Source organism: Eubalaena glacialis, chromosome 8, assembly GCF_028564815.1.
Source record: "Eubalaena glacialis isolate mEubGla1 chromosome 8, mEubGla1.1.hap2.+ XY, whole genome shotgun sequence".
NCBI lineage: Eukaryota > Metazoa > Chordata > Mammalia > Artiodactyla > Balaenidae > Eubalaena > Eubalaena glacialis.
The window spans coordinates 104448417-104473756 of NC_083723.1; the positions used below are offsets into that span (position 1 = coordinate 104448417).

The following is a 25340-nucleotide window of genomic DNA, read 5'->3' on the forward strand; positions in this document are numbered from 1 at the left end:
TTTGTCTGATAAGAGAATTGCTACTCCAGCTTTCTTTTGATTTCCATTTGCATGGAATATCTTTTTCCCTCCCCTCACTTTCAGTCTGTATGTGTCTCTAGGTCTGAAGTGGGTCTCTTATAGACAGCATATATAGGGGTCTTATTTTTGTATCCATTCACCCAGTCTATGTCTTTTGGTTGGAGCATTTAATCCATTTACATTTAAGGTAGTTATTGATATGTATGTTCCTATTACCATTTTCTTAATTGTTTTGGGTTTGTTATTGTAGGGGTTTTCCTTCTCTTGTATTTCCTGCCTAGAGAAGTTCCTTTAGCATTTGTTGTAAAGCTGGTTTGGTGGTGCTGAATTCTCTTAGCATTTGCTTGTCTGTAAAGGTTTTAATTTCTCCGTTGAATCTGAATGAGATCCTTGCCGGGTAGAGTTATCTTGGTTGTAGATTTTTCCATTTCATCACTTTAAATATGTCCTGCCACTCCCTTCTGGCTTGCAGAGTTTCTGCTGAAAGATTAGCTGTTAACCTTATGTGAATTCCCTTTTATGTTATTTGTTGTTTTTCCCTTGCTGCTTTTAATATTTTTTCTTTGTCTTTAATTTTTGATAGTTTGATTAATATGTATCTTGGCATTTTTCTCCTTGGATTTATCCTGTATGGGACTCTCTCTGCTTCCTGGACTTGATTAACTATTTCCTTTCCCATATTAGGGAAGTTTTCAACTCTAATCCCTTCAAATATTTTATCAGACCCTTTCTTTTTCTCTTCTTCTTCTGGGACCCCTATAGGTCGACTGTTGATGCATTTAATGTGGTCCCAGAGGTCTCTAAGACTGTCCTCAATTCTTTTCATTCTTCTTTATTTATTCTGCTCTGCAGTAGTTATGTCCACTATTTTATCTTCCAGGTCACTTATCCTTTCTTCTGCCTCAGTTATTCTGCTATTGATTCCTTCTAGAGAATTTTTAATTTCATTTATTGTGTTGTCCAACATTGTTTGTTTGCTTTTTAGCTCTTCTAGGTCCTTGTTAAACATTTCTTGTATTTTCTCTATTCTATTTCCATGATTTTGGATCATCTTTACTATCATTACTCTGAATTCTTTTTCAGGTAGACCGCCTATTTTCTCTTCATTTGTTTGGTCTGGTGGGGCTTTACCTTGCTCCTTCATCTGCATGTTTCTCTGTCTTCTCATTTTGCTTAACTTACTGTGTTTGGGTCTACTTTTCGCAGGCTTCAGGTTCGTACTTCCCGTTGTTTTTGGTGTCTGCCCCCAGTGGGGAAGGTTGGTTCAGTGGGTTGTGTAGGCTTCCTGGTGGAGGGGACTGGTGCCTGTGTTCTGGTGGATGAGGCTGGATTTTGTCTTTCTGGTGGGCAGGACTGTGTCTGGTGGTGTGTTTTGGGGTGTCTGTGACTTTATTATGATTTTAGGCAGCCTCTCTGCTAATGGGTGGGGTTGTGTTCCTGCCTTGCTAGTTGTTGGGCATAGGGTGTCCAGCACTGGAGCTTCATGGTCGTTGAGTGGAGCTGGGTCTTAGCGTTGAGATGGAGATCTCTGGGAGAGCTTTTGCCATTTGATATTACGTGGAGCTGGGAGGTCTCTGGTGGACCAGTGTCCTGAACTCGGTTCTCCTACCTCAGAGGCACAGGCCTGACACCCAGCCATAGCACCAAAACCCTGTCAGCCACACAGCTGAGAAGAAAAGGGAGAAAAAAAGGAAGAAAATAAATTAAAAAAATAAAATAAAATAAAGTTATTAAAATAGAAAATAAAAAATAATTATTAAAAATAAAAAAAATTAAAAAGTAATAGAAAAAGAAAGAAAGAAGAGAGCAAACAAACCAAAAAACAAATCCACCAATGATAACAAGCACTGAAAACTATACTAAAAAAAAAAAAAGCAAACAAAAAAACGGACAGATAGAACCCTAGAACAAACGGTGAAAGCAAAGCTATGCAGACAAAATCACACAAAGAAGCATACATGCACAGACTCACAAAAAGAGAAAATGAAAAAAAATATATCTATATATTATAAAAACGAGGAAGAGAGCAACCAAATCAACAAACAAATCTACCAACGATGATAAACTCTAAATACTAAACTAAGATAAACATAAAACCAGAAATAAATTAGATGCAGAAAGCAAACCCTAAGTTTACAGTTGCTTCTGAAGTCCACCGCCTCAATTTTGGGATGATTCGTTGTCTATTCAGGTATTTCACAGATGCAGGGTACATCAAGTTGATTGTGGAGATTTAATCCACTGCTCCTGAGGCTGCTGGGAGAGTTTCCCTTTCTCTTCTTTGTTTGCACAGCTCCCGGGGTTCAGCTTTGGATTTGGCCCCGCCTCTGTGTGTAGGTCGCCTGAGGGCATCTGTTCTTCACCCAGACAGGACGGGGTTAAAGGAGCGGCTGATTAGGGGGCTCTGGCTCACTCAGGCTGGGGGGAGGGAGGGGTACGGAATGCGGGGCGAGCCTGCGGCGGCAGAGGCCGGCGTGACGTTGCACCAGCCTGAGGCGCACCGTGCGTTCTCCTGGGAAAGTTGTCCCTGGATCACGGGATCCTGGCAGTGGCGGGTTGCACAGGCTGCCGGGAGGGGAAGTTTGGATAGTGTCCTGTGCTTGCACACAGGCTTCTTGGTGGCTGCAGTAGCAGCCTTAGCGTCTCATGCAAGTCTCTGGGGTCCGCGCTGATAGCCGCGGCTCACGCCCATCTCGAGCTCATTTAGGTGGTGCTCTGAATCCCCTCTCCTCACTCCCCCAAAACAATGGTCTCTTGCCTCTTAGGCAGGTCCAGAATTTTTCCCGGACTCCCTCCCGGCTAGCTGTGGGGCACTAGCCCCCTTCAGGCTGTGTTCGCGCAGCCAGCCCCAGTCCTCTCCCTGGGGTCTGACCTCCAAAGCCCGAGCCTCAGCTCCCAGCCCGCACCCGCCCTGATGGGTGAGCAGACAAGCCTCTCGGGTTGGTGAGTGCTGGTCAGCACTGATCCTTTGTGCGGGAATCTCTCCGCTTTGCCCTCTGCACCCCTGTTGCTGTGCTTTCCTCCATGGCTCCGAAGCTTCCCCCCGTCACCCCCCGTGTCCGCCAGTGAAGGGGCTTCCTAGTGTGTGGAAACTTTTCCTCCTTCACAGCTCCCTCCCAGAGGTGCAGGTCCCATCCCTATTCTTTTGTCTCTGTTTTTTCTTTTTTCTTTTGCCCTGCCCAGGTACCTGGGGAGTTTCTTGCCTTTTGGGAAGTCTGAGGTCTTCTGCCAGCGTTCAGTAGGTGTTCTGTAGGAGTTATTCCACATGTAGATGTATTTCTGATGTATTTGTGGGGAGGAAGGTATCTCCACATCTTACTCCTCCGCCATCTTGAAGCAGGCTCCCTATTTCAAGTATTTTTATATCACAGGACTGATGACAAATCAACAGTGGCTTGCTTCAGTTTATACATTCACTACCTTTAATCCTGGTAATTCCAGTCTCTTTCCGTCATACACTTTCCCATAGGTTTAGAGCCTTTTCAGGTTTATCAGTGTTTCATGCCTCTTTCTCTGGAAACAGGTTAGTACATTTCCTAGGTAGTCTCAGCTGTTTGAGGTTGTCGTTAGTTATGGCAGAGCTCTTTTATTTATGTTTGAATTCTTCATTTACCTTCAAAATTCAGAAGGATGCACACTGAAAAATCTAGTTCTTCTCCCTGGAGACTACTGGTGTTATTGCAGTCTTGAGTCTCCAGAGGCATTTATCACCTATACAAGCAGACACTCATTTTCTTTTCTTTCTTTCTTTTTTTAAATTGAAATATAGTTAATTTACCATGTTGTGTTAGTTTCAATTGTTCAGCAAAGTGATTCAGTTATATGTATTTCAGATTGTTTTCCATGATAGGTTATTATAAGATATTGAGTATAGTTCACTGTGCTATACAGTAGACACTCATTTTCATAAATGGTAGCATATACTATAAATGTTAGGACTGTGCCTTATAGATTCTTAATCTGGGATCTGTGTCCTAAGGACGTCTGTGAACCCCATGAAATTGTTTGCAAAATTTTGTGTAAACATGCATTTTGAAGGGAGGAAGTTATCAGTTTCTTAGGGCAACTTGTGGTTCAGTAGTTGTCAAGAACCATGTGTTATGGCGATTTGACAAGCTTCTGAGCTTTTGTTCTACCATCCCCTCCAGCCCCCTGCTCTCCCATCTCTAATGCCTGGCCACTTTGCCTTCTTTGTTGTCTGCCTTGGACTCCTTAAGTTACCTCTCCAGGCAGCTGCCATGAGTCTTCTTGGCTCCTGTAGTTTGAAACATCAGTTCTTGTTTCTTCTTCAGTGGTGCTTTGGCTCTCAAAAATGAAGTTTCTGGATTCTAATTATTTGTCTTTTGCCTCAGCTTGATGATGATGGGCAAGTTGGTACCTCAGCTTCCGTCTGCTGTTTTCCTCCCATGGAAGTGCGGGAAAAAAAGCAGCTCACGGGAGTCTTTCATTTAAGGAAAAACATGCAGTTGTTTTCATGTATAATAAAAAGTATTTTGTTTGAATTAAGACGATAGTAAAGCAGTGTTATAGGAAATAGAGACAGATCACCCCAAATTCTGTCAACAGCAATTAGATTCTTGGGATAATGACTAAATAGACAAAATCAGTTATTTTCCATTGGTCCTCTATCAGTAAGCACAAGTATTGGGTTATTCTATACCTCAGGGTTGTTCAATGAGGATTAAACAAGATAATGCGGAACGGGCCTGTAAGCTACTTAACAAATGTTAGCTGTGGTAATCTCTAGTGCTATTTAATTTCTGCTACTACAGACACTTCTCGTACTGTTAGTCCAAGTGCTGAAGATTAAATCTCTCTCAGCACTTTTCAAATTTTGGGTGCTAAGTGCTTTTCTTGACCAACGTTTTGAATAGCTCTTTCCCTTTCAGTTTTGTGTTGTGTAACAGCTTGCCTGCTTCTAAGAGGAGAAGAGTGTTGACCCTGGTTGGCTAGAGCCAATCAAGTTCATTTCCCCAGAAGGAAGAAGCAGTGTTGCCTCTAGGGAAGAAGGGTTGGGTTTTAATTTTCTGTTTTGGGGATGAGAATCAAGGCCAGTTGCAGCTTGTTCTGAAGTATCTTAGCTGTAGCCTATGTAACAGTACAATAAAATCTTACCAGAACTATCCCACCTGAAAGAATACCATGTAATCTGATCCCTGCTCTCATTGGAGTTTCATATATTTATACAGCCTAGTGGTTTTTATCTCTTCCAGAGCAACTCAGTTTCTCCTAGTAACTCTTCAAAGGTCCCTGTGACATGAAGTATTTGAGAGCTACAGATTTCACCCTTTGTCAGCCACAGTCACTATTTCTGTGTGCAGTAATCTAGTCTCTCCTCGCCCTGCTGTGATTTGGTTTTCCCCCCACCATGCCCTTGAAGGTGCTCTGGCTCAAGTTAGCAGTGATGCCAGGTGGTAACCCAATTCCACACACCCCCGCCAACCTCCAGGCTTTTATCGAGACCTAGAGATTCTGCCTCCTTCAAAATCTCTCTTCTCTATTCTTGAAACTTCATTACAGTTGCTATTGTTCTTTGTTCAACTCTGAGAGAGTGCTTTGTTCAACTCTGGAATATTGAGATAACAGTCTTTCTGCCTTCATTTTCCTTCCCTCTGATTCTTTCTCTGTATGCTCTCAGATGTTTTTGAGATATAATGTCATTTTTTTCCCCTGGCTCAGTATTACTGCCAGATACTTCAGTGATTCCTCATTACCGCTGGACAAATCTAAATGCCTTAGCCTGGGATACAATCCCATTTGTGATTTGACTTTTAGTCTTCTCTTACTGAACCCCCTCTGGGACGCTAAGTCCCAACGCTGAGGAAGTGTTCGGGTCTCCTAACGGGCCACCTGAGTCCTGCCTGCTTATGCCTTGGCTCAGCTGCCCCCTCCAGCGGGAGCTCCATCTCCTCCTTGTGCCCCGGTGATTCATCTTCTGGAGAAGTCACACCTGACATCACCTTTCATCATCCCTTTTTTGTGCTGTCATCCTATTCCATGTTTATATGTCTCTATACTCGGTTGTCGGCTCCTCGAGGGGAGGGACGTCTGTGTTTTTCTGCCTCGTCAGTGCCTGACACAAAGCAGGTGTACAGTGAATAATGAGGAAAAGAACCCGAGCGTCTCCTTTTGCGGATCAGTGGATTGTGGAATGCAGCACTACTTTCTCTCTGGCTTTCTGTTGTTTTGGAGCATGTCTGGTTTTGTCACATTCAAACAGAGTCAAGGACATTATTGCTTATTTGCTTCCCTTTGTATCACTGTCCCAAATATCATGCACTTGATTATTCTCCGCCTTTTTTCATATCTGCTTTCAGAGAAACTTAGCTCTCTCCTAAGTCCCTTGACAGTAAAAGCAGCTCTGCTGTGTGTCCCCAGCCATCACTGCCCTGTTCCAGCCTAATCCCCAGCGTTGCCTAGCTACTCTACGCAGCCTAGATACTGCATTGATGGGCACTGTGGGAATTATATATTTATTTCCCACAGATTTCTTGAGCTCTCATTGTACGTGAAGCTGTATGTTGGTTTCATGCGAAATACAGAAATGAATGTCACAGTCGTTCTACATTCAGTGGAGCTTTTGAAAATTGGGGTGGTGGGGTGTTTGCGGCAGAGAGGGATTAATTACATATGCAGGTGGGACATGGGATGATTGAGCACTGGGCCAAGTACAAAAGTAGCTAGCTTTGAGGTTTTACATTGTTGTGGGATTTAATCTTGTTTCAGTAGTTTAGGCGTCTACCTGGTGCAAAGAAAAGATGGGAATTAAAATTCCATTTGTCGTGGTAGACACCAGAACCTTGCATGGGTCTGGGAGTGGAGAGCAAGCTGCTAGATCACCTGCCATTGGGCATTCTAAAGGGAAGAGGCAGTTTTGAGTCTCAGCTACTTAACAGCCATTGCTTCCTAGGTGGAGCTCTGGCACATCATTTGACCAGACCAGTGATTCTTCCTATTGGGTCATTGTGGCCCTAATGTGATGAACGCTTTGAGTCAGTTTCTGTGTACGTAGGGTTGTTCTGGGAGGCTCTGTTGGGATGGGCTTCCCCATTAGGTAGCCTTCTGCTGGCTGTCCTCCATGTGGACACCTGCACGGGATTCTCTCCTGGAGTGCTCTGTTGCCCTCGGCAGGAGTGATGTGGTCACTCGCTTTCCTGAATCTTCTAATCGCCTCTCTTCATAGCTCGTATCTTGTCCATTTATTGAATTTGCCTGAGTCTGGATGGAACACAACTTGAGAAGGCTGGAATATTAAAGAAGCTAGGTTACCTTTCTCTAGGATAAGGTGTATGTCCTTTTCAGGACCTCCAGTGTAGCTTTCTCATTGCCCAGTGACTGACCAGCTGTAAAACATGAGGTCCTGAGAGAAGGGGGCTCCTTCCTCAAGCCTTAAAAGCTTTTAATAATTCTGCCAAGTCAGTAGAAATTGGAGGTTTCCCCACAGGGGTTAGCTATTTCCTTGTGAACTGACCCTTGATAAATGAATTTTTACCGAAGTCTTGGCTTCCTTTAGGAGTACTTTGTTTTGTCAGAGCTTTGCATTTAGGAAAGCAATGTTTTACTGAATTCTAGGTATTAGTGTCTTACTCAAAACTGAAGCCTAGACATTAGATCTATAGCTGAGGATATTTTTAGAGTAAGTGGATCACTAAGGTGATAAAAATGTACGAGGCTGTGTTAATTGGTTTAGTACTGTTTCTGTGGTGTGGCTGGCAGTTGGGCTTATTATCAGTCATCATACTCTTTGGTCACAGTATCTGTTTTCATTATTATGAATGAGGAGAGGGGTAGAAATGGGAGATTAAAATGTGGTGAACTCCATATTGCCATTGAGTGATTGGTTCTTTTGCTTGTTGGCACTCTGAAGAGAGCGCATTAGATGAGTGAGGATAAGCTTGTTTTTGTGTCTTCAAGAGCACTTACTCAGGATTAGTTCTTCCTAGAACTATCCATAGTTGTTGTTGTCTAACAGTACTGGTTTTGTGAATACCAGCCCAGTGGGTTGGTAGACTGCCACATTTAAACTGGCTTCTGGTTTCTGGGAAGTCGTGGATGTCTTTCTTCTAGAAAAGCTTCTTGGCTAACCCCATGGAATAATCTTCATGGACTGAAAAGGTTGGCAAACGCTTCCTTTTCAGGTCACTGATATGCTGTTTTGCCTTTACTATGTGTTCTGTGGCTCCAATTGGTAATAGACAATGCGTGCATATCATATACCACTCTGCCCTTTTACACGCTGTATTGTTCCTGCACACGAACTTCTGCAGATCATGTACTCCTTGAGCTCTTACCCTCTCCTTCCTCATTTCTGTTCTAAGGGAACTTGGGGCACTGAGCTAGGTCCAGACTGTAAATTCAAGTGCTAGTGACCACTGACTGTGACACTGCTGCTTCAGAGGAGACATCTCCCTTGTCTGTACCATCCCAAAGTGATGGGGGAAATACCATCCCTTTGCATAGTATCTTTTTTTATATATATATTTTTTTATTTTTTATTTTTATTTTTGGCTGCTTTGGGTCTTCCTTGCTGTGCGCAGGCTTTCTCTAGTTGTGGCGAGTGGGGGCTACTCTTCATTGTGGTGCGTGGGCTTCTCATTGCTGTGGCTTCTCTCGTTGAGGAGCACGGGCTATAGGTGCGCGGGCTTCAGTAGTTGCAGCTTGCAGGCTCTAGAGCGCAGGCTCAGTAGTTGTGGCGCGTGGGCTTAGTTGCTCCGCGGCACGTGGGATCTTCCCGGAACAGGGATCAAACCCGTGTCCCCTGCATAGGCGGATTCGTAACCACTGTACCACCAGGGAAGTCCCTGCACAGTATCTTGAGATCACATGGAGACTCTGTTTGTACCCATTGTGGATGTGTGGCTCACTCCTTGTATCTGGGCCTTTAATGAGTGACAGGGAAGAGCCACCATTGTCAAGCTGATCCCTTACCAGCTAGATAGTAGACAGTAGACGGCTAGAGAGTAGACAGTGATGGGGGTGGTGGAGGGGTGGGCATGGGGGGAAGTCCTGGTGCTGGTGTCTGGGAAACCATGATGCCTGTTTTTAGGGCCAGTGCTAGTTAAACCAACTGTTCAACCTGCCTTTTTTAGGAGCCCCCTAAGTGTATGATCCATGTCGTGTGTGTTTCATTTTTATATTCTCCTCAGGGCCTAGTGCGTGGCCAGGCTATTGAAGGAGTGAAGTTGCTTGGATGTTGATTGTGTCGTGTGAGAACTGCCTAGTTCTGAACACGTTTATTTTGTCTTTCAGCCCTGGGCATTTCCTGCTCGAGAGTTCCTTCGGAAGAAGCTGATTGGGAAGGAAGTCTGCTTCACGATAGAAAACAAGACTCCCCAGGGGCGAGAGTATGGCATGATCTACCTTGGAAAAGGTGAGTTCCAAGGGGGAAAGGGCTCATTTTTCTCCAAGTCTGAAGTTCCTCCAAAGACTGGTTTTCGTCTGGCGGAGGTAGCTCTGGGAGGGTTGGCTGTAGGTCTCATTGGAAGTGCACAGAGCTCGTGGCACGTAGGTGCCCTGATACTCCTGCTCCTAGTTTACTCCTGTGCCTGCTTTCCTGGCTTGGTTTAGGTGTGTGTGTAAGCGTAGAATTATTTTTCCCTGTATTTAGGCCGTCAGCCTGTGGAACTCATTGGCTCTGTGCTTCTTGGTCAGAGTGCTAATTGAATTCCTATAGATTTCCTATTGCATCTTCTATTTGCTTTATCTATCTTGTGGCTTTTCTTCTCCTCCTGGGGACTCTCTTTAGGAAAGGACGATTTGTTTAGGGCTTGTGGTTTTTTGTAAGCCACATGACTTGGAATGGAATGGAAAGAACACAGGCTTTGGAGTGGTGTAGGTGTGGATTCCTGGCTCTTCTACCATATACTCTTACTTAACCCTTAACTGAACCTTTCTAAGCCCTAGTTTCATTTGTAAGTTATAGAGAGAGTTTAAAGAGATGGTATGTGTAAAGCATCTTGCTCCAGCACAGAGAATGCACTCAATAAATACGTGTGTGTGCACACATATGCCTGTTGTTTAGCTGGGCCGGATAGCTTATGGGATATTAGGTGTTCTGGTCTCTTTTGCATTAGGTAGAGGGAGAGTAAGATTGCACGATGGAGTTTGAACAGAAATAGGACGTTGAAAGAATTGGTAGAATGTTTTCCATAAAGCAGTCAGATGAACAGGAACACTTAATGTTCATCTGGATTATTTGGGGAGCAGACACCTTTTAAAGTTTCCTGTGATTCTTGATAAACTAGCCTTCTAACTGAGCTGCTTTAGATAATCTACTTGCCTTGGGTGACTAGTAAGCTGGAAGTAAGCAAGTAGGGTATATGACAAGGCTAACAATATCCTTTTAGGATTCTGATTTTTTTTTTTTAAACATCTTTATTGTAGGATTCTGATTTTAATTGTAGAGGTCTTAGACAAGTGAGTTGTGGATGACCTTGGAGCCTTCTTGTCCAATTTACCCAGTGGAGAAACAGCCCTTTTAACAAATGGCTATCTGCATCCTGATTGGGAAATTATAGAAATATATGGAATCTTTTCAAAAAGAGAAGTAAATAAATTTGCCTTTTACCCATAATTCAAATAATATAGTAGGTAATAAAAAACTTAAGCATTATTGTTGGAAGGCTACTGGCTAGTAAGAATGTAAGACAAACAGAAGTGTACTGTCTTCAAAATGCAATTGTTCGAGAATTTCATTACCCAAAATAATACAATTCTGTAACAGCTGGTCAATCTTCTGTTACCGGACAAGAGACCTCACTGGACTATAGAACATTTTTTCGGTACAGATATCTCTATGGAGAGATGGCCTGTAAGTGTTCATTTAAATAACCTTAGTCTCCAACTATAAAACAGTCTATTTAAGGTAAGAGGAGCTGACATTTAAAATTTTAAGTTGTTTTTAGAAAGTTTGTTTTTCAAACTGACGCAAATTACAGAGTGGATGTAATTTAGCCTGTTAACGTACTAGTGTGTTTAATAGAATCTGGCGCATAGGAGGTGATTGATAAATAATTACCAAAAGAATGATTGAAATCATCTACATCTTTCAGTTTTAAAGGCTTAAATGGCTTAAAGTTTAATATTTTCACTCAGATACTTTAACCAACTCTCACTGCCAACTGTAATGAAACAGTGCCTTAGCTAATTAATTAGTGTTCATATATTTAGCCTATTTTATGGCTACTCTCTTTTGTCGTTTGTTTTTTTTTGTTTAGAAAAAAGATTTTCTTTTGCTATATGTAGATAGATAAAAAATTTATTTAACTATAGTTGATTTACAATATTGTGTTTCAGGTGTGTAGTTTCAGATTCTTTTCCACTGTAGGTTATTATAAGATACTGAATATGGTTCCATGTGCTATACAGTAAATCCCTGTTGTTTATGTGGCTACTCTTTTTATGATGGAGGAGAATGATAGAATTTGGGAGTTTGTGGTTAACCCAGAACTTATTAAAAAAAAAAAGAGAGAGATGATTGATTAGTCTTCAACTTTTGGAGAAAATATAGTCACCCACCTGCTCTGAGTACCAGCCCCAGTTGTGACTTGATCACAGTCATACCTTGATTAGTAATAAGCAAGAATCAGATCTTTTCCCTACAAATTCCCTGTTTTCAGTATTCTATCCACCACATTTTGTTACCTTCTTTGGGAGTTTGGCCCAGAGAATTGTATTTTTCTCCCTTTTGAAGGAGCAATGAACGCATTTAGAAGTGGGCCAGCCAGCAGCCCTTTCAGAGCACTCTGTGCCAAGGAACTGTCCGAGAGCTGTTGCGTTTGCCGTTGACTGGCGATTTTATGGCCGTTCGCCTTGTTTGTACCAGGCCTTCATTCTTTCTACCCCCGACCTCTTGGCACCTTACTGCTCAACTTTCCCCATCATTGTGGAGTCTTTCCTTTTGACTTTCCACTCTGTGGGGTTATTCCTGTTGCTTCGAAAGAACCAGTGTAATATTTACTGATGTCAGGTAGCTGTGTGTGTCTGTGTCTGGCCTCAGCGGTAACCTCAGTGGAAAGGTTCTTGTGATCCACGCTCAGCTTCAGAACCTGAACGTTCTTTGTGTGAACAGCATTCATCTCAACTTTTTTTTCTTTGGTAGTAGGAACAGGGGCTTATGATTTGCTTCAGAAATTTGGACAGCGCTAATGGCAAGGCATTTAGGTTGAGTTTGGGGGTGGTATGTAAACCTGTTGTTGCTTGCAGAAGTCTATGTATAGTGTACTGAATACATACACCTTAGAGAATTTTATTCTATGCTGACGTTACCTATCAGCTAGACTGCTGTGTTTCAGTTTATCTAGGAGCTTGTTCTCTGCTATATTAAAGATTTTTATGTGGTGATTCCCTCATAGGTGTCTTCTTTTATCATTTTGGCTGACAAGCAGAGATTTAAGAGAATACAGAGAGCCTAAAAGCTTTTTCAATAGCATGGAAATGCAATTAATGTTTCAAGTGCTCAGGTGGCACCTAATCAGGTTGTGTTTTATGTTTCACTTCATTTTTCTTGCCTGCTCTGAAGGCTGCTGTGTGAGATTGGAAATCGAGATGTTGTCCCCTGCATCTCTGAGAACAGGAGAAAGAGTTTGTCAGACGGTGTAGCTTGCTTGTCTTGGTGGCCTCTTGGAGCAGAGAACAGGACATCCTGAGAGGAACTGGACTTGCTGGTGTGAAACATCGTAGGCAGTCCTAAGTGAATCTGTCTGATTGTCCAGATGGGGGGCTGCCTTTTGATTCTGTTGTGTGAATTCCTGCCGTGTGCTTGGCACTGCGCTTGGCGATTTACACACATTTAATTCTCACAAGAACCCGTCTCGGCAGGTACTCTTCCCATTTTATAGATGAGTACGTGTATCAAGATGCTGAAAGACCTATTAAGCGGCAGAATTTGCATTTGGTGCCAGGCCTCTCCTCCTTAGGTCAGTGTTAGTTATCCTTTCCTGGGCTGCTGCATGTGTCTTGCTTCCTTGTCAGTCTCCTGGAGTTCCTGAGATTGCCTTTGGCTCAGGAGATACACTAGAAAATTAGTCCAGAGAAGATTTATAGACCTCTGGGTCCTAGAGACTAGACATTTTGGGGGGAGAAGAGGTTTTTCGGAAAACCCAACCCTACCTTGCTGCCTTGTCCCGTTCGCTGGCAACATCATTCCTTGAAGAGCTAAAGGTGAAAATGGTCCCATTAGAGCTCTCTTGCTATTGGAGATGGATTTAAACACAAGATTCACACCTCTTTTTTCCTCCTCAGATACCAATGGGGAAAACATTGCAGAATCTCTGGTTGCAGAGGGCTTGGCCACCCGGAGAGAAGGCATGAGAGCGAACAAGTAAGTGTCCATTACTCTTCTGTCTGACTTCCTCCCACACCACGGTGAGAAATGGGGGAGTCGACTCTACACTGGCTTTGCTTCATTTTCATTCCTGCCCCCGACATAAAATAGGTAATATCTGGTGTTCTCATGGCTTCTAGGGTATTCCTGCCCAGGTGTACGTGTGTATTTTTCTGAGCGAGGAGGTTACTCAGCATTCATTAGTGGCATTTGATGTGTGTAATTCAAAAACGGGCTTGGAGACGAAGCAGTGCTGTTCTTATATTCATAAGAATCAGTAGACTTATGCCTTACACCATAGATATTGAGTTCCAGAGTATTTATCCATCCATCCCCAAATATTTATTGAGCATTTACTATATGCCAGGCTGTGTTCTAGACACTGTGAATATAGCAGTGAACAAAGACACTTAGTTTCTGCTAACAATTTAACAGGGAGACAGAACACAAACCAAACAACAAGTAGATGCACGATATTATATGAGGTACAAGGAATAAGTAAATGTAATATAAAGCAGAGTGAATAAATCAAATTCCAAGCAAAATCTGCTGCTTGGAATCTAGCAAAACTGACAGGGGCTCAGTGGTTAGCAAAACTGACCGGGGGCTCAGTGGTTCTGTTTTAAGGTCAGGGAAAATTTATCACTCTCCAAAGCCTTTTAGGTCTGTTTTGGTTTGTGGATCTGTAGATACTTAAGTAATAGGTAAAATGTATTTGTTGTTAATGGCAGTGTGAATTTGTTAGAAATGATTTTTAGGTATGTAAGGTTTATAGTGCATATATCATGTTAGGTTCACTCAGTAGGATGGGTTGCAGCTGGCTTTAATTAACACTTTAGTCTCTGAAAAGTGTAAGCTACATCAGTAATTTGGAGGCTAAAGATACTGGGGTTTTTTTGTTGTTGCTGCTTGTTTGTTTTTTTAGTCTTATTTTATTTATTTATTTTTTTGAATTTTTGAATTTTATTTTATTCATTTATTTATACAGCAGGTTCTTATTAGTTATCCATTTTAAACACATCAGTGTATACATGTCAATCCCAATCGCCCAGTTCATCACACCACCACCCCCATCCCCCGCTGCTTTCCCCCCTTGGTGTCTATACGTTTGTTCTCTACATCTGTGTCTCAATTTCTGCCCTGCAAACTGGTTCATCTGTACCATTTTTCTAGGTTCCACATACATGCGTTAATATACGATATTTGTTTTTCTCTTTCTGACTTACTTCACTCTGTATGACAGTCTCTAGATCCATCCACATCTCTACAAACGACCCAGTTCCGTTCCTTTTTATGGCTGACTAATATTCCATTTTATATAAGTACCACATCTTCTTTATCCATTCGTCTGTCGATGGGCATTTAGGTTGCTTCCATGACCTGGCTATTGTAAATAGTGCTGCAGTGAACATTCGGGTGCATGTGTCTTTTTGAATTATGGTTTTCTCTGGGTATACACCCAGTAATGGGTTTGCTGGGTCATATGGTAATTCTATTTTCAGTTTTTTAAGGAACCTCCATACTGTTCTCCATAGTGGCTGTATCAATTTACGTTCCCACCAGCAGTGCAAGAGGGTTCCCTTTTCTCCACACCCTCTCCAGCATTTGTTGTTTGTAGATTTTCTGATGATGCCCATTCTAACTGGTGTGAGGTGATACCTCATTGTAGTTTTGATTTGCATTTCTCTAATAATTAGTGATGTTGAGGAGCTTTACATGTGCTTCTTGGCCATCTGTATGTCTTCTTTGGAAAAATGTCCATTTAGGTCTTCTGCCCATCTTTGGATTGGGTTGTTTGTTTTTTTGATATTGAGCTGCATGAGCTGCTTGTATATTTTGGAGATTAATCCTTTGTCCGTTGCTTCATTTGCAAATATTTTCTCCCATTCTGAGGGTTGTCTTTTCGTCTTATTTGTAGTTTCCTTTGCTTTGCAAAAGCTTTTAAGTTTCATTAGGTCCCATTTGTTTATTTTTGTTTATTTTTGCTTTTATTTCCATTACTCTAGGAGGTGGATCAAAAAAGATCTTGCTGTGATTTATGTCATAGAGTGTTCTTCCTATGTTTTCCTCTAAGAGTTTTATAGTGTCCGGTCTTACATTTAACTCTAATCCATTTTGAGTTTATTTTTGTGCAAGTGTTCTAATATCATTCTTTTACATGTAGCTGTCCAGTTTCCCAAGCACCACTTATTGAAGAGACTGTGTTTTCTCCATTGTATGTCCTTGCCTCCTTTGTCATAGATTAGTTGACCATAGGTGCATGGGTTTATCTCCGGGCTTTCTATCCTGTTCCATTGATCTATATTTCTGTTTTTGTGCCAGTACCATATTATCTTGATTACTGTAGCTTTGTAGTATAGTCTGAAGTCAGGGAGTCTGATTCCTCCAGCTCCATTTTTTTCCCTCAAGACTGCTTTGGCTATTTGGGGTCTTTTGTGTCTCCATACAAATTTTAAGATTTTTTGTTCTAGTTCTGTAAAAAATGCCATTGATAATTTGATAGGGATTGCACTGAGTCTGTAGATTGCTTTGGGTAGTGTAGTCATTTTCACAGTGTTGATTCTTGCAATCCAAGATCATGGTATATCTCTCCATATGTTTGTATCATCTTTGATTTCTTTCATCAGTGTCTTATAGTTTTCTGCATACAGGTCTTTTGTCTCCCTAGGTAGGTTTATTCCTAGGTGTTTTATTCTTTTTGTTGCAATGGTAAATGGGAGTGTTTTCTTAATTTCTCTTTCAGATTTTTCATCATTAGTGTGTAGGAATGCAAGAGATTTCTGTGCATTAATTTTGTATCCTGCAACTTTACCAAATTGATTGATTAGCTCCAGTAGTTTTCTGGTGGCATCTTTAGGATTCTCTATGTATAGTATCATGTCATCTGCAGACAGTGACAGTTTTACTTCTTCTTTTCCAATTTGTATTCCTTTTATTTCTTTTTCTTCTCTGATTGCCGTGGCTAGGACTTCCAAAACTATGTTGAATAGTAGTGGTGAGAGTGGACATCCTTGTCTTGTTCCTGATCTTAGGGGAAATGCTTTCAGTTTTTCACCATTGACAATGATGTTTGCTGTGGGTTTGTCGTATATGGCCTTTATTATGTTAGTTAGGTTCCCTCTATGCCCACTTTCTGGAGAGTTTTTGTCATAAACGGGTGTTGAATTTTGTCAAAAGCTATTTCTGCATCTATTGAGATGATCATATGGTTTTTATTCTTCAATTTGTTAATATGGTGTATCACATTGATTGATTTGTGTATATTGAAGAATCCTTGCATCCCTGGGATATATCCCACTTGATCATAGTGTATGATTCTTTTAATGTGTTGTTGGATTCTGTTTGCTAGTAATTTGTTGAGGATTTTTGCATCTATATTCATGAATGATATTGGTCTGTAATTTTCTTGTTTTGTAGTATCTTTGTCTGGTTTTGGTATCAGGGTGATGGTGGCCTCATAGAATGAGTTTGGGAGTATTCCTTCCTCTGCAATTTTTTGGAAGAGTTTGAGAGGGATGGGTGTTAGCTCTTCTCTAAATGTTTGATAGAATTCACCTGTGAAGCCATCTGGTCTTGGACTTTTGTTTGTTGGAAGATTTTTAATCACAGTTTCAATTTCATTACTTGTGATTGGTGTGTTCATATTTTCTATTTCTTCCTGGTTGAGTCTTGGAAGGCTATACCTTTCTAAAAATTTGTCCATTTCTTCCAGGTTGTCCATTTTATTGGCATACAGTTGCTTGTGGTACTCTCTTTAGGATGCTTTGTATTTCTGCGGTGTCTGTTGTAACTTCTCCTTTTTCATTTCTAATTTTATTGATTTGAGTCCTCTCCCTCTTTTTCTTTATGAGTCTGGCTAATGGTTTATCAATTTTGTTTATCTTCTCAAAGAACCAGCTTTTTGTTTTTTTGTCTTTGCTATTGTTTTCTTTGTTTCTATTTCATTTATTTCTGCTTTGATCTTTATGATTTCTTTCTTTCTGCTAACTTTGGCTTTTGTTTGTTCTTCTTTCTCTAGTTCCTTTAGGTGTAAGGTTAGATTGTTTATTTGAGATTTTTCTTGCTTCTTGAGGTAGGCTTGTATTCCTATAAACTTCCCTCTTAGAACTGCTTTTGCTGCATCCCATAGGTTTTGGATTGTCGTGTTTTCATTGTCATTTGTCCGTAGGTATTTTTTTATTTCTTCTTTGATTTCTTCAGTGATCTCTTGGTTATTTAGTAGCATATTGTTTAGCCTCCATGTGTTTGTGTTTTGTACGTTTTTTCCCCTGCAGTTGATTTCTAATCTCATAGCACTGTGGTCAGAAAAGATGCTTGATATGATTTCAATTTTCTTAAATTTACTGAGGCTTGATTTGTGACCCAAGATGTGATGTATCGTGGAGAATGTTCCGTGTGCACTTGAGAAGAAAGTGTAATCTGCTGTTTTTGGATGGAATGTCCTATAAATATCAATTAAATCTATCTGGTCTATTGTGTCATTTAAAGCTTGTGTTTCCTTATTAATTTTCTGTTTGGATGATCTGTCCATTGGTGTAAGTGAGGTGTTAAAGTCCCCCACTATTATTGTGTTACTGTCGATTTCCTCTTTTATAGCTGTTAGCAGTTGCCTTATGTATTGAGGTGCTCCTGTGTTGGATGCATATATATTTATAATTGTTATATCTTCTTCTTGGATTGATCCCTTGATCATTATGTAGTTTCCTTCCTTGTCTCTTGTAACATTCTTTATTTTAAAGTCTATTTTATCTGATATGAGTATTGCTACTCCAGCTTTCTTTTGATTTCCATTTGCATGGAATATCTTTTTCCATCCCCTCACTTTCAGTCTGTATGTGTCCCTAGGTCTGAAGTTGGTCTCTTGTAGACAGCATATATATGGGTCTTGTTTTTGTATCCATTCAGCAAGCCTGTGTCTTTTGGTTGGAGTATTTAATCCATTCACGTTTAAGGTAATTATTGATATGTATGTTCCTATTACCATTTTCTTAATTGTTCTGTGTTTGTTTTTGTAGGTCCTTTTCTTCTCTTGTGTTTCCCACTTAGAGAAGTTCCTTTGGCATTTGTTGTAGAGCTGGTTTGGTGGTGCTGAATTCTCTTAGCTTTTGCTTGTCTGATTTGTCTGATTTGCTTGTCTGATTTGCTTGTCTGATTTGCTTGTCTGATTTGCTTGTCAGATTTGATTTGTCCATCGAATCTGAATGAGATTCTTGCCGGGTAGAGTAATCTTGGTTGTAGGGTCTTCCCTTTCATCCCTTTAAATATGTCCTGCCACTCCCTTCTGGCTTGTAGAGTTTCTGCTGAGAAATCAGCTGTTAACCTTATGGGAGTTCCCGTGTATGTTATTTGTTGTTTTTCCCTTGCTGCTATCAATAATTTTTCTTTGTCTTTAATTTTTGCCAATTTGATTACTGTGTGTCTCGGCGTGTTTCTCCTTGGGTTTATCCTGTGTGGGACTCTCTGCACTTCCCAGACTTGGGTGGCTATTTCCTTTCCCATGTTAGGGAAGTTTTCGACTATAATCACTTCAAGTATTTTCTCGGGTCCTTTCTCTCTCTCTTCTCCTTCTGGGACCCCTATCATGCAGATGTTTTTGCATTTAATATTGTCCCAGAGGTCTCTTAGGCTGCCTTCATTTCTTTTCATTCTTTTTTCTTTATTCTGTTCCGCAGCAGTGAATTCCACCATTCTGTCTTCCAGGTCACTTATCCATTCTTCTGCCTCAGTTATTCTGCTATTGATTCCTTCTAGTGTATTTTTCATTTCAGTTATTGTATTGTTCATCTCTGTTTGTTCTTTAATTCTTCTAGAGCTTTGTTAAACATTTCTTGCATCTTCTCGATCTTTGCCTCCATTCTTTTTCTGAGGTCCTGGATCATCTTCACTATCATTATTCTGAATTCTTTTTTGGAAGGTTCCCTATCTCCACTTCATTTAGTTGTTTTTCTGGGGTTTTATCTTGTTCCTTCATGTGGTACATAGCCCTCTGCCTTTTCATCTTGTCTGTTTTTCTGTAAATGTGGTTTTTGTTCCACAAGCTGTAGGATTGTAGTTCTTGCTTCTGCTGTCTGTCCTCTAGTGGATGAGGCTATCTCAGAGGCTTGTGCAAGTTTCCTGATGGGAGGGACTGGTGGTGGGTAGAGCTGGCTGTTGCTCTGGTGGGCACAGCTCAGTAAAACTTTAATCCGCTTGTCTGCTGATGTGTGGGGCTGGGTTCCCTCCCTGTTGGTTGTTTGGCTGAGGCAACCCAACACTGGAGCCTACCAGACTCTTTGGTGGGGCTAATGGTGGACTCTGGGTGGGGTCACGCCAAGGAGTACTTCCCAGAACTTCTGCTGCCAGTGTTCTTGTCCTCACGGTGAGACATAGCCACCCCTCCACCTCTGCAGGAGACCCTCCAACACTAGCAGGTAGGTCTGGTTCAGTCTCCTATGGGGTCACTGCTCCTTCCCCTGGGTACTGATGCGCACACTACCTTGTGTGTGCCCTCTAAGAGTGGAGTCTGTTTCCCCCAGTCCTGTTGACGTCCTGCAGTCAAATCCCGCTGGCCTTCAAAGTCTGATTCTCTAGGAATTCCTCCTCCTGTTGCCGGACCCCCAAGTTGGGAACCCTGATATGGGGCTCAGAACCTTCACTCCAGTGGGTGGACTTCTGTGGTATAAGTGTTCTCCAGTTTGTGAGTCACCCACCCAGCAGTTATGGGACTTGATTTTATTGTGATTGCGCCCCTCCTACCATCTCATTGTGGCTTCTCCTTTGTCTTTGGATGTGGGGTGTCTTTTTTGGTGAGTTCCAGCATCTTCCTGTCGATGATTGTTCAGCAGTTAGTTGTGCTTTCGGTGCTCTCGCCAGACAGAATGAGAATATGTCCTTCTACTCCGCCATCTTGAACCAATCCTGGGTTTTTTTTTTTGTTTTTTTTTTTTTAGTTTTTGACTGTACCACGCGGCTTGTGGGATCTTAGTTTCCTGACCAGGGATTGAACCTGGGGCCATGGCAGTGAGGAGTCCTAACCACTGGACTGCCAGGGAACTCCCTAAAGATGCTGTTTAAATCATTAAATCCTTGTTGTATTATGGCTGTAGCTGTAGAAGAAGCTTTAAATAAATCTTTGCATGAACTGTACCAATGATGGGGAGGAACAAAGGCCAAAATGTACAATTTGCCTCCTTCCTGCCTTCATAGACTTTGTGGTTAAGTCATTCACCATATACTTCTTTGGTCCTTTCTGACTCCAAAGAGTCGTTGGCTAGAGCTTATAATTGGGGTGTGAGCATGTGGGAATTTGTTGAATTCCGACATTTGTCTTAGGTCCTGATTTTGGAAGCACGCCGAAGTTGTATCTTAAGGACAGTTGCTGGCATGATTACTGTTGCAGTGTTTTTTGGAATCCAGTTTGCAACCAGAATGAAGAATTTTTAAAAAGCGCAAAGCAGTATTGTACCACCTCAACAAAATATCTCCCCTGGAGTCCCAATCCTTTTTTCTCCAAAGTTGTCTTGATTTAAAGCCTTCTTTTCTCAGTTTCAATGTTTGCTTCTATCTCAAGCTACATTTTTTTTTCCCCTGTGGAATTCTGGCAGCAATTTTGGATCTCTGAAGCTGATGATTGTTTTTTTTTTTTGTGGGGAGGAGGGAAAGAGCAGTACTGAGGATTTCTGGCTTGAGAAATTGTAGGTCAGGAGTCCCTGCTGAAAATCCCTACTGATCAAGGTGGGAGGTTCAGTTTCTGCAGATGGCTGTTGATGGAATGAGGCGCTGACATCGTGGAAAGGCTTTCCAGGTTCACTTCAGCTCAGATACGTATGAGAGAGAGAAGAGCAGAGCCATTTCTGGGTTTGGTTGTTTTGGGTGGTTTTTTTGGGTTTTTTTCCGGTCTGTCTACTGACTTTCTGGCTGCTCTTGTATGTAGTTTGGTTTCCTGTCTAATGAAGGAGTCTTCCATCTTCAAATTGCTTTGCTTAGCTGGCCTTATTGAATGTGTAAGTAGTTTTGGGGTGACATTATCTGTAATGGTATTTGTTCTGCATTCCCCAGCCCTGTTCTGCAGACAACAGGGAGTAAGGGTGGTTCTTAGTCACTTTCCCTGCACTGTGTCCTGCTGAGCTCTGCCTGGATTCTAGTTCCTGAATCTGGGGTGGTTAAATGAAGCTCTCCCTCCTGGAGCGGCTCCCTTCTGAGCCACCAGCTTGTTCTCTTGTAATCACTGATGATGGCAGTACCGAGACGAGTGTTCTTTGGATACTCTCATTAAATGCTGTTATGATTGAATCTTTTGTTTGAGGGAATAAGTCTGAAATCCAGAAGGTGCACTCATGATGGATTTCTGTTTATAGGCCTGGGTCTGAAGCCACAGATGTGAAACAAACTCTTTGGTCTTTTCAAGGGGAGAAGTTGCTGAAGAAACCCAGAATCAAAGATGAGCATGATATTTGTGTTGTGAATTCACTAACCACATGTGTTTATTATTTCTCACGTCCCAGTCCCGAGCAGAACCGGCTTTCGGAATGTGAGGAGCAAGCAAAAGCAGCTAAGAAAGGAATGTGGAGCGAGGGGAACGGTTCACATACTCTCCGGGACCTCAAGTACACCATTGAGAACCCCAGGCACTTTGTGGACTCACACCACCAGAAGCCTGTTAATGGTGAGGCCGTCGGGAAAAGACGGATGTGACTCAGGGTGATTTCTCTCTGTTTGCTCTTGAGCTTCTGGAGGTTAATAAAACCAATTCTACTTTAGTACCCAAGGGAAATTGTTAAGGGTAAAACAACACCCTGGTATTTTGGAAGGGAGCTTGAATCCAGTTCCAGTAGGTTGCATCAGATGTATTTTGCTGAGGTTAGTCCTTTGCGGCTACAAGCTAGTAAATTGCTGGTAATTTTGCACATGGGGGATCTTCCTGTTTTCTCTACCTGAATACTGTCCCCAAAACTTCAAGTTAGAAATGTGTATTCTGTATATAGCTAAACACATATGTGTGTGCCCATGTGCGTGCATGCATGCGCACACACACACACACACACACACATTCTGTATAGTTCTCGGTCCTACTTTGAGATCGTATTAACTTACAGACTCAGTAAAATAAAATTATTACCAATCCTGAATTGTTGTTATTTTTTTGCCAGGCACTCAGTACACAGATAAGCTTTGTTATCCGTAAGCTAGGTTGCTTAGGTATAAGCCATGAGGTCCCAGAAGGTTCAAAAGACGTAGAAGTTGGTCTGAATCAAATCCCCCAGGAATAGTTTGGGCAGGAGTCTGTTGTGTGAACACTCGTGATGTGCCGGTGCTTCGTCACCTCTTGGAGGGAGGCTTTCTTGGGGTTTGGGGGAGAGGAGCTGCATTCCGGGCAGTTTGATTGGGCATTGTTTATCCTCAGCACGACTTTTGCTATGACTCAAGGCGTTTGTTCTGTCACGCAGCTATCATCGAGCACGTGCGGGACGGCAGTGTGGTCAGGGCCCTGCTCCTGCCCGACTACTACCTGGTCACGGTCATGCTGTCAGGGATCAAGGTCAGATCATACATTGGGCTACGGGGTGGTGATAGGGTTCGTGGAAGCGTTCAGTGACAGACTCTTCTACTTGGGGACTTCGTATATACGGTTTCTTTCTTGTATGGGCCGTTAACATTGACTAGAGTACTTTAAACTTTGCAGTTGGACAGTTCTAATTAGATCAAATAAGACTTTATTTTTTAAGTACTCAGGGTCTGTTTGGAGTGGGCTGTGCTGAGATTGTTGAAACCTAGAGAGGAGGGGATGGGAGGCTCTGAAGTTTGTTGAGTGTGGCTCGTCAATATAAAATACCCATTTTGATTAAAGAAATAATCAGGGATTTAAAGCGAGGCAGTGGTGAATCTCTTCTTGGCAAGGGGTCATTTTCAAGTATTGATATAATTAAGATGATTTTCCCCATGGTAACATGGGTTTTGTTTGCTTTACCAAGAAGTGTGAGATGATGATACTTCTAGTTGCATTTTATCAGTATGCTTTAAAAAGGGTTGGAAGACCTGATTTGAGACCTTTCCAAGCTCAGCTTTGTGGGGTTTGTGCTTTTTGGACGGTTCCCTGTGGCCTGAGCGAGCCCAGCACTCACATTAGGCTGCGTCACCCACTCGCCTTACTTTTGCTTTAGTGCCCAACTTTTCGACGGGAGGCAGATGGCAATGAAACACCAGAACCTTTTGCCGCAGAAGCCAAATTTTTCACCGAGTCTCGACTGCTTCAGAGAGATGTCCAGATCATTCTGGAGAGCTGCCACAACCAGAACATTCTGGGTACCATCCTTCATCCAGTGAGTGTGCCTATGCAGACTGGGCCACGTGGGGTGTGTGTGTGGGGGGTTCCACTTGGGGTTTGAAGAGCTGTAGTTTGCTTTTCTTCTTCCTCTCTGTATTTATGAGCCACTGAAATATCTTGGCAGGATTATCATCTACTGATTTTGAGGCCTTTTCTAGGGTGTTATCAGTTACCTGATAGAATTGGACAGATCTGCAACTTTGTACTTTTAGAAAACTCATCTCAGTTGTTACTGGGTTTATAAGGGGAGGAAGGACTCTAGCACATATTTTCCCAAGGGCTGGTACTAAAGCTTGCCAATAAGAAAGGTGGGAGGTTGCCACATCAATGAGAAGTGGTGATGAAGCTTGTAGATGGGATTGGTGACGTTTGTATGCAGGTCTAGAAGTTAGCTATGTGGAGTTTTGGTAGAACTATGAAGAGGAAACCAGTCTGTGGAAAAACTGTTCCAGGCCTTAGCCAGTTACTGCCTAACTCTGCTTTTGAGTAGGAACTAGGTTCTTTAAGTTCTTGTGGTTCTGACTATTGGGAGTTTTACTCTGTTGTATACTTTGGTAGGTGGGGTGTTCTTGGATGGGAAATGACTTTGTTTTTTAACACCCAAGTTTAAGTAGATTTTCATTATTGTAACCTCTATCCAATACAGAATAAACTATTGTTACTCTTTGGCTAAAGAATTCTTCCATGATGGCAGTTGTGGAAGGCTGGCTGGGAGGCTTGGTTTGGAATGTGCCAAGGTCATGTCTGTTTCTTCTGGAGTGCTAGCTGTCTGCCAGAGCCCTGCCAGATGGCTGGCTCTGTGTCACAGTAGAATGTGAATTGTAATTCACTGGGCAAAATGTAACTTAAGTTATCCCTTACTCAGCCTGTTCTTCAGCTTTCCCCTTACGAAAAGGGGAGTAAGTGCTGATCTCAGGGAAGGAAATAATAGGTATATATAATCTCTACTGAAGATTAACATCCTCTGCCCACAAGAAGAGCTATTGAAATGTCAATTCCATTCAATGCCGCTAACATTTATCCTACCCCTGTTAAGTGAGAGTTACTGTGCTGGGTGTTGTGGGATGTGAAGCCAAGGCTGTTGAAAGGAGTCGCAGAGCAGCATCTCCCCTCTTATGGCTGATTTCTTAATGAGAGAAATGGCTCTTCTTTTTTTTTTTTTAAACTGCAAAATAGATTGTGGCAATGTTAATCATGTCAGAAGTCTAGAGAAATGGATTCTCTTGCAATAGGATCTAATCTATGCCTGCTTTCTCACGTGCCTCGTTTTTCAGAATGGCAACATCACAGAGCTCCTCCTGAAGGAAGGTTTTGCCCGCTGTGTGGATTGGTCGATTGCAGTTTACACACGGGGCGCAGAAAAGCTGAGAGCGGCTGAGAGGTAAGGTCTGTCGGGGAAGCCTTCCAGCCAAGGATCTTGGTAGGGATCTTCAGGGGAAGAACTGTAGGGATCTTCTCTCACCCATCCATGTCAGTGTAAAGGATTAGGGAAATTCCAAAAGAGGCCAGGATCTCAGAGAGGAGTGGCTTACTTTTAAGTCTCCAGGTTCAGTCTAATTCAGAGCTGTATACTAAGGGCCTAGATTTTTCACTCAGACATTATTCTTCACCTGATTTGCTTTCTCAGTGTTTTCAGTACACTGTTTTTCCAAGCCCCTCACTTAAATTCCAGGTTTTAGGCATTTGAAATGA

At 42.0% G+C, this 25340-nt stretch overlaps 1 protein-coding gene across 1 annotated transcript in view; it reads left to right on the forward strand.

Annotated features, from left to right (window-relative positions):
- SND1 (staphylococcal nuclease and tudor domain containing 1) overlaps positions 1-25340 on the forward strand; it is a 429076-nt gene that overhangs the window by 33511 nt on the left and 370225 nt on the right. The window contains exons 3-8 of the mRNA XM_061198696.1: positions 9271-9391; positions 13264-13342; positions 21829-21989; positions 22771-22862; positions 23485-23643; positions 24923-25029. Coding sequence (XP_061054679.1) covers positions 9271-9391; positions 13264-13342; positions 21829-21989; positions 22771-22862; positions 23485-23643; positions 24923-25029 — 719 coding nt within the window. The remainder of the gene's footprint in view (positions 1-9270; positions 9392-13263; positions 13343-21828; positions 21990-22770; positions 22863-23484; positions 23644-24922; positions 25030-25340) is intronic.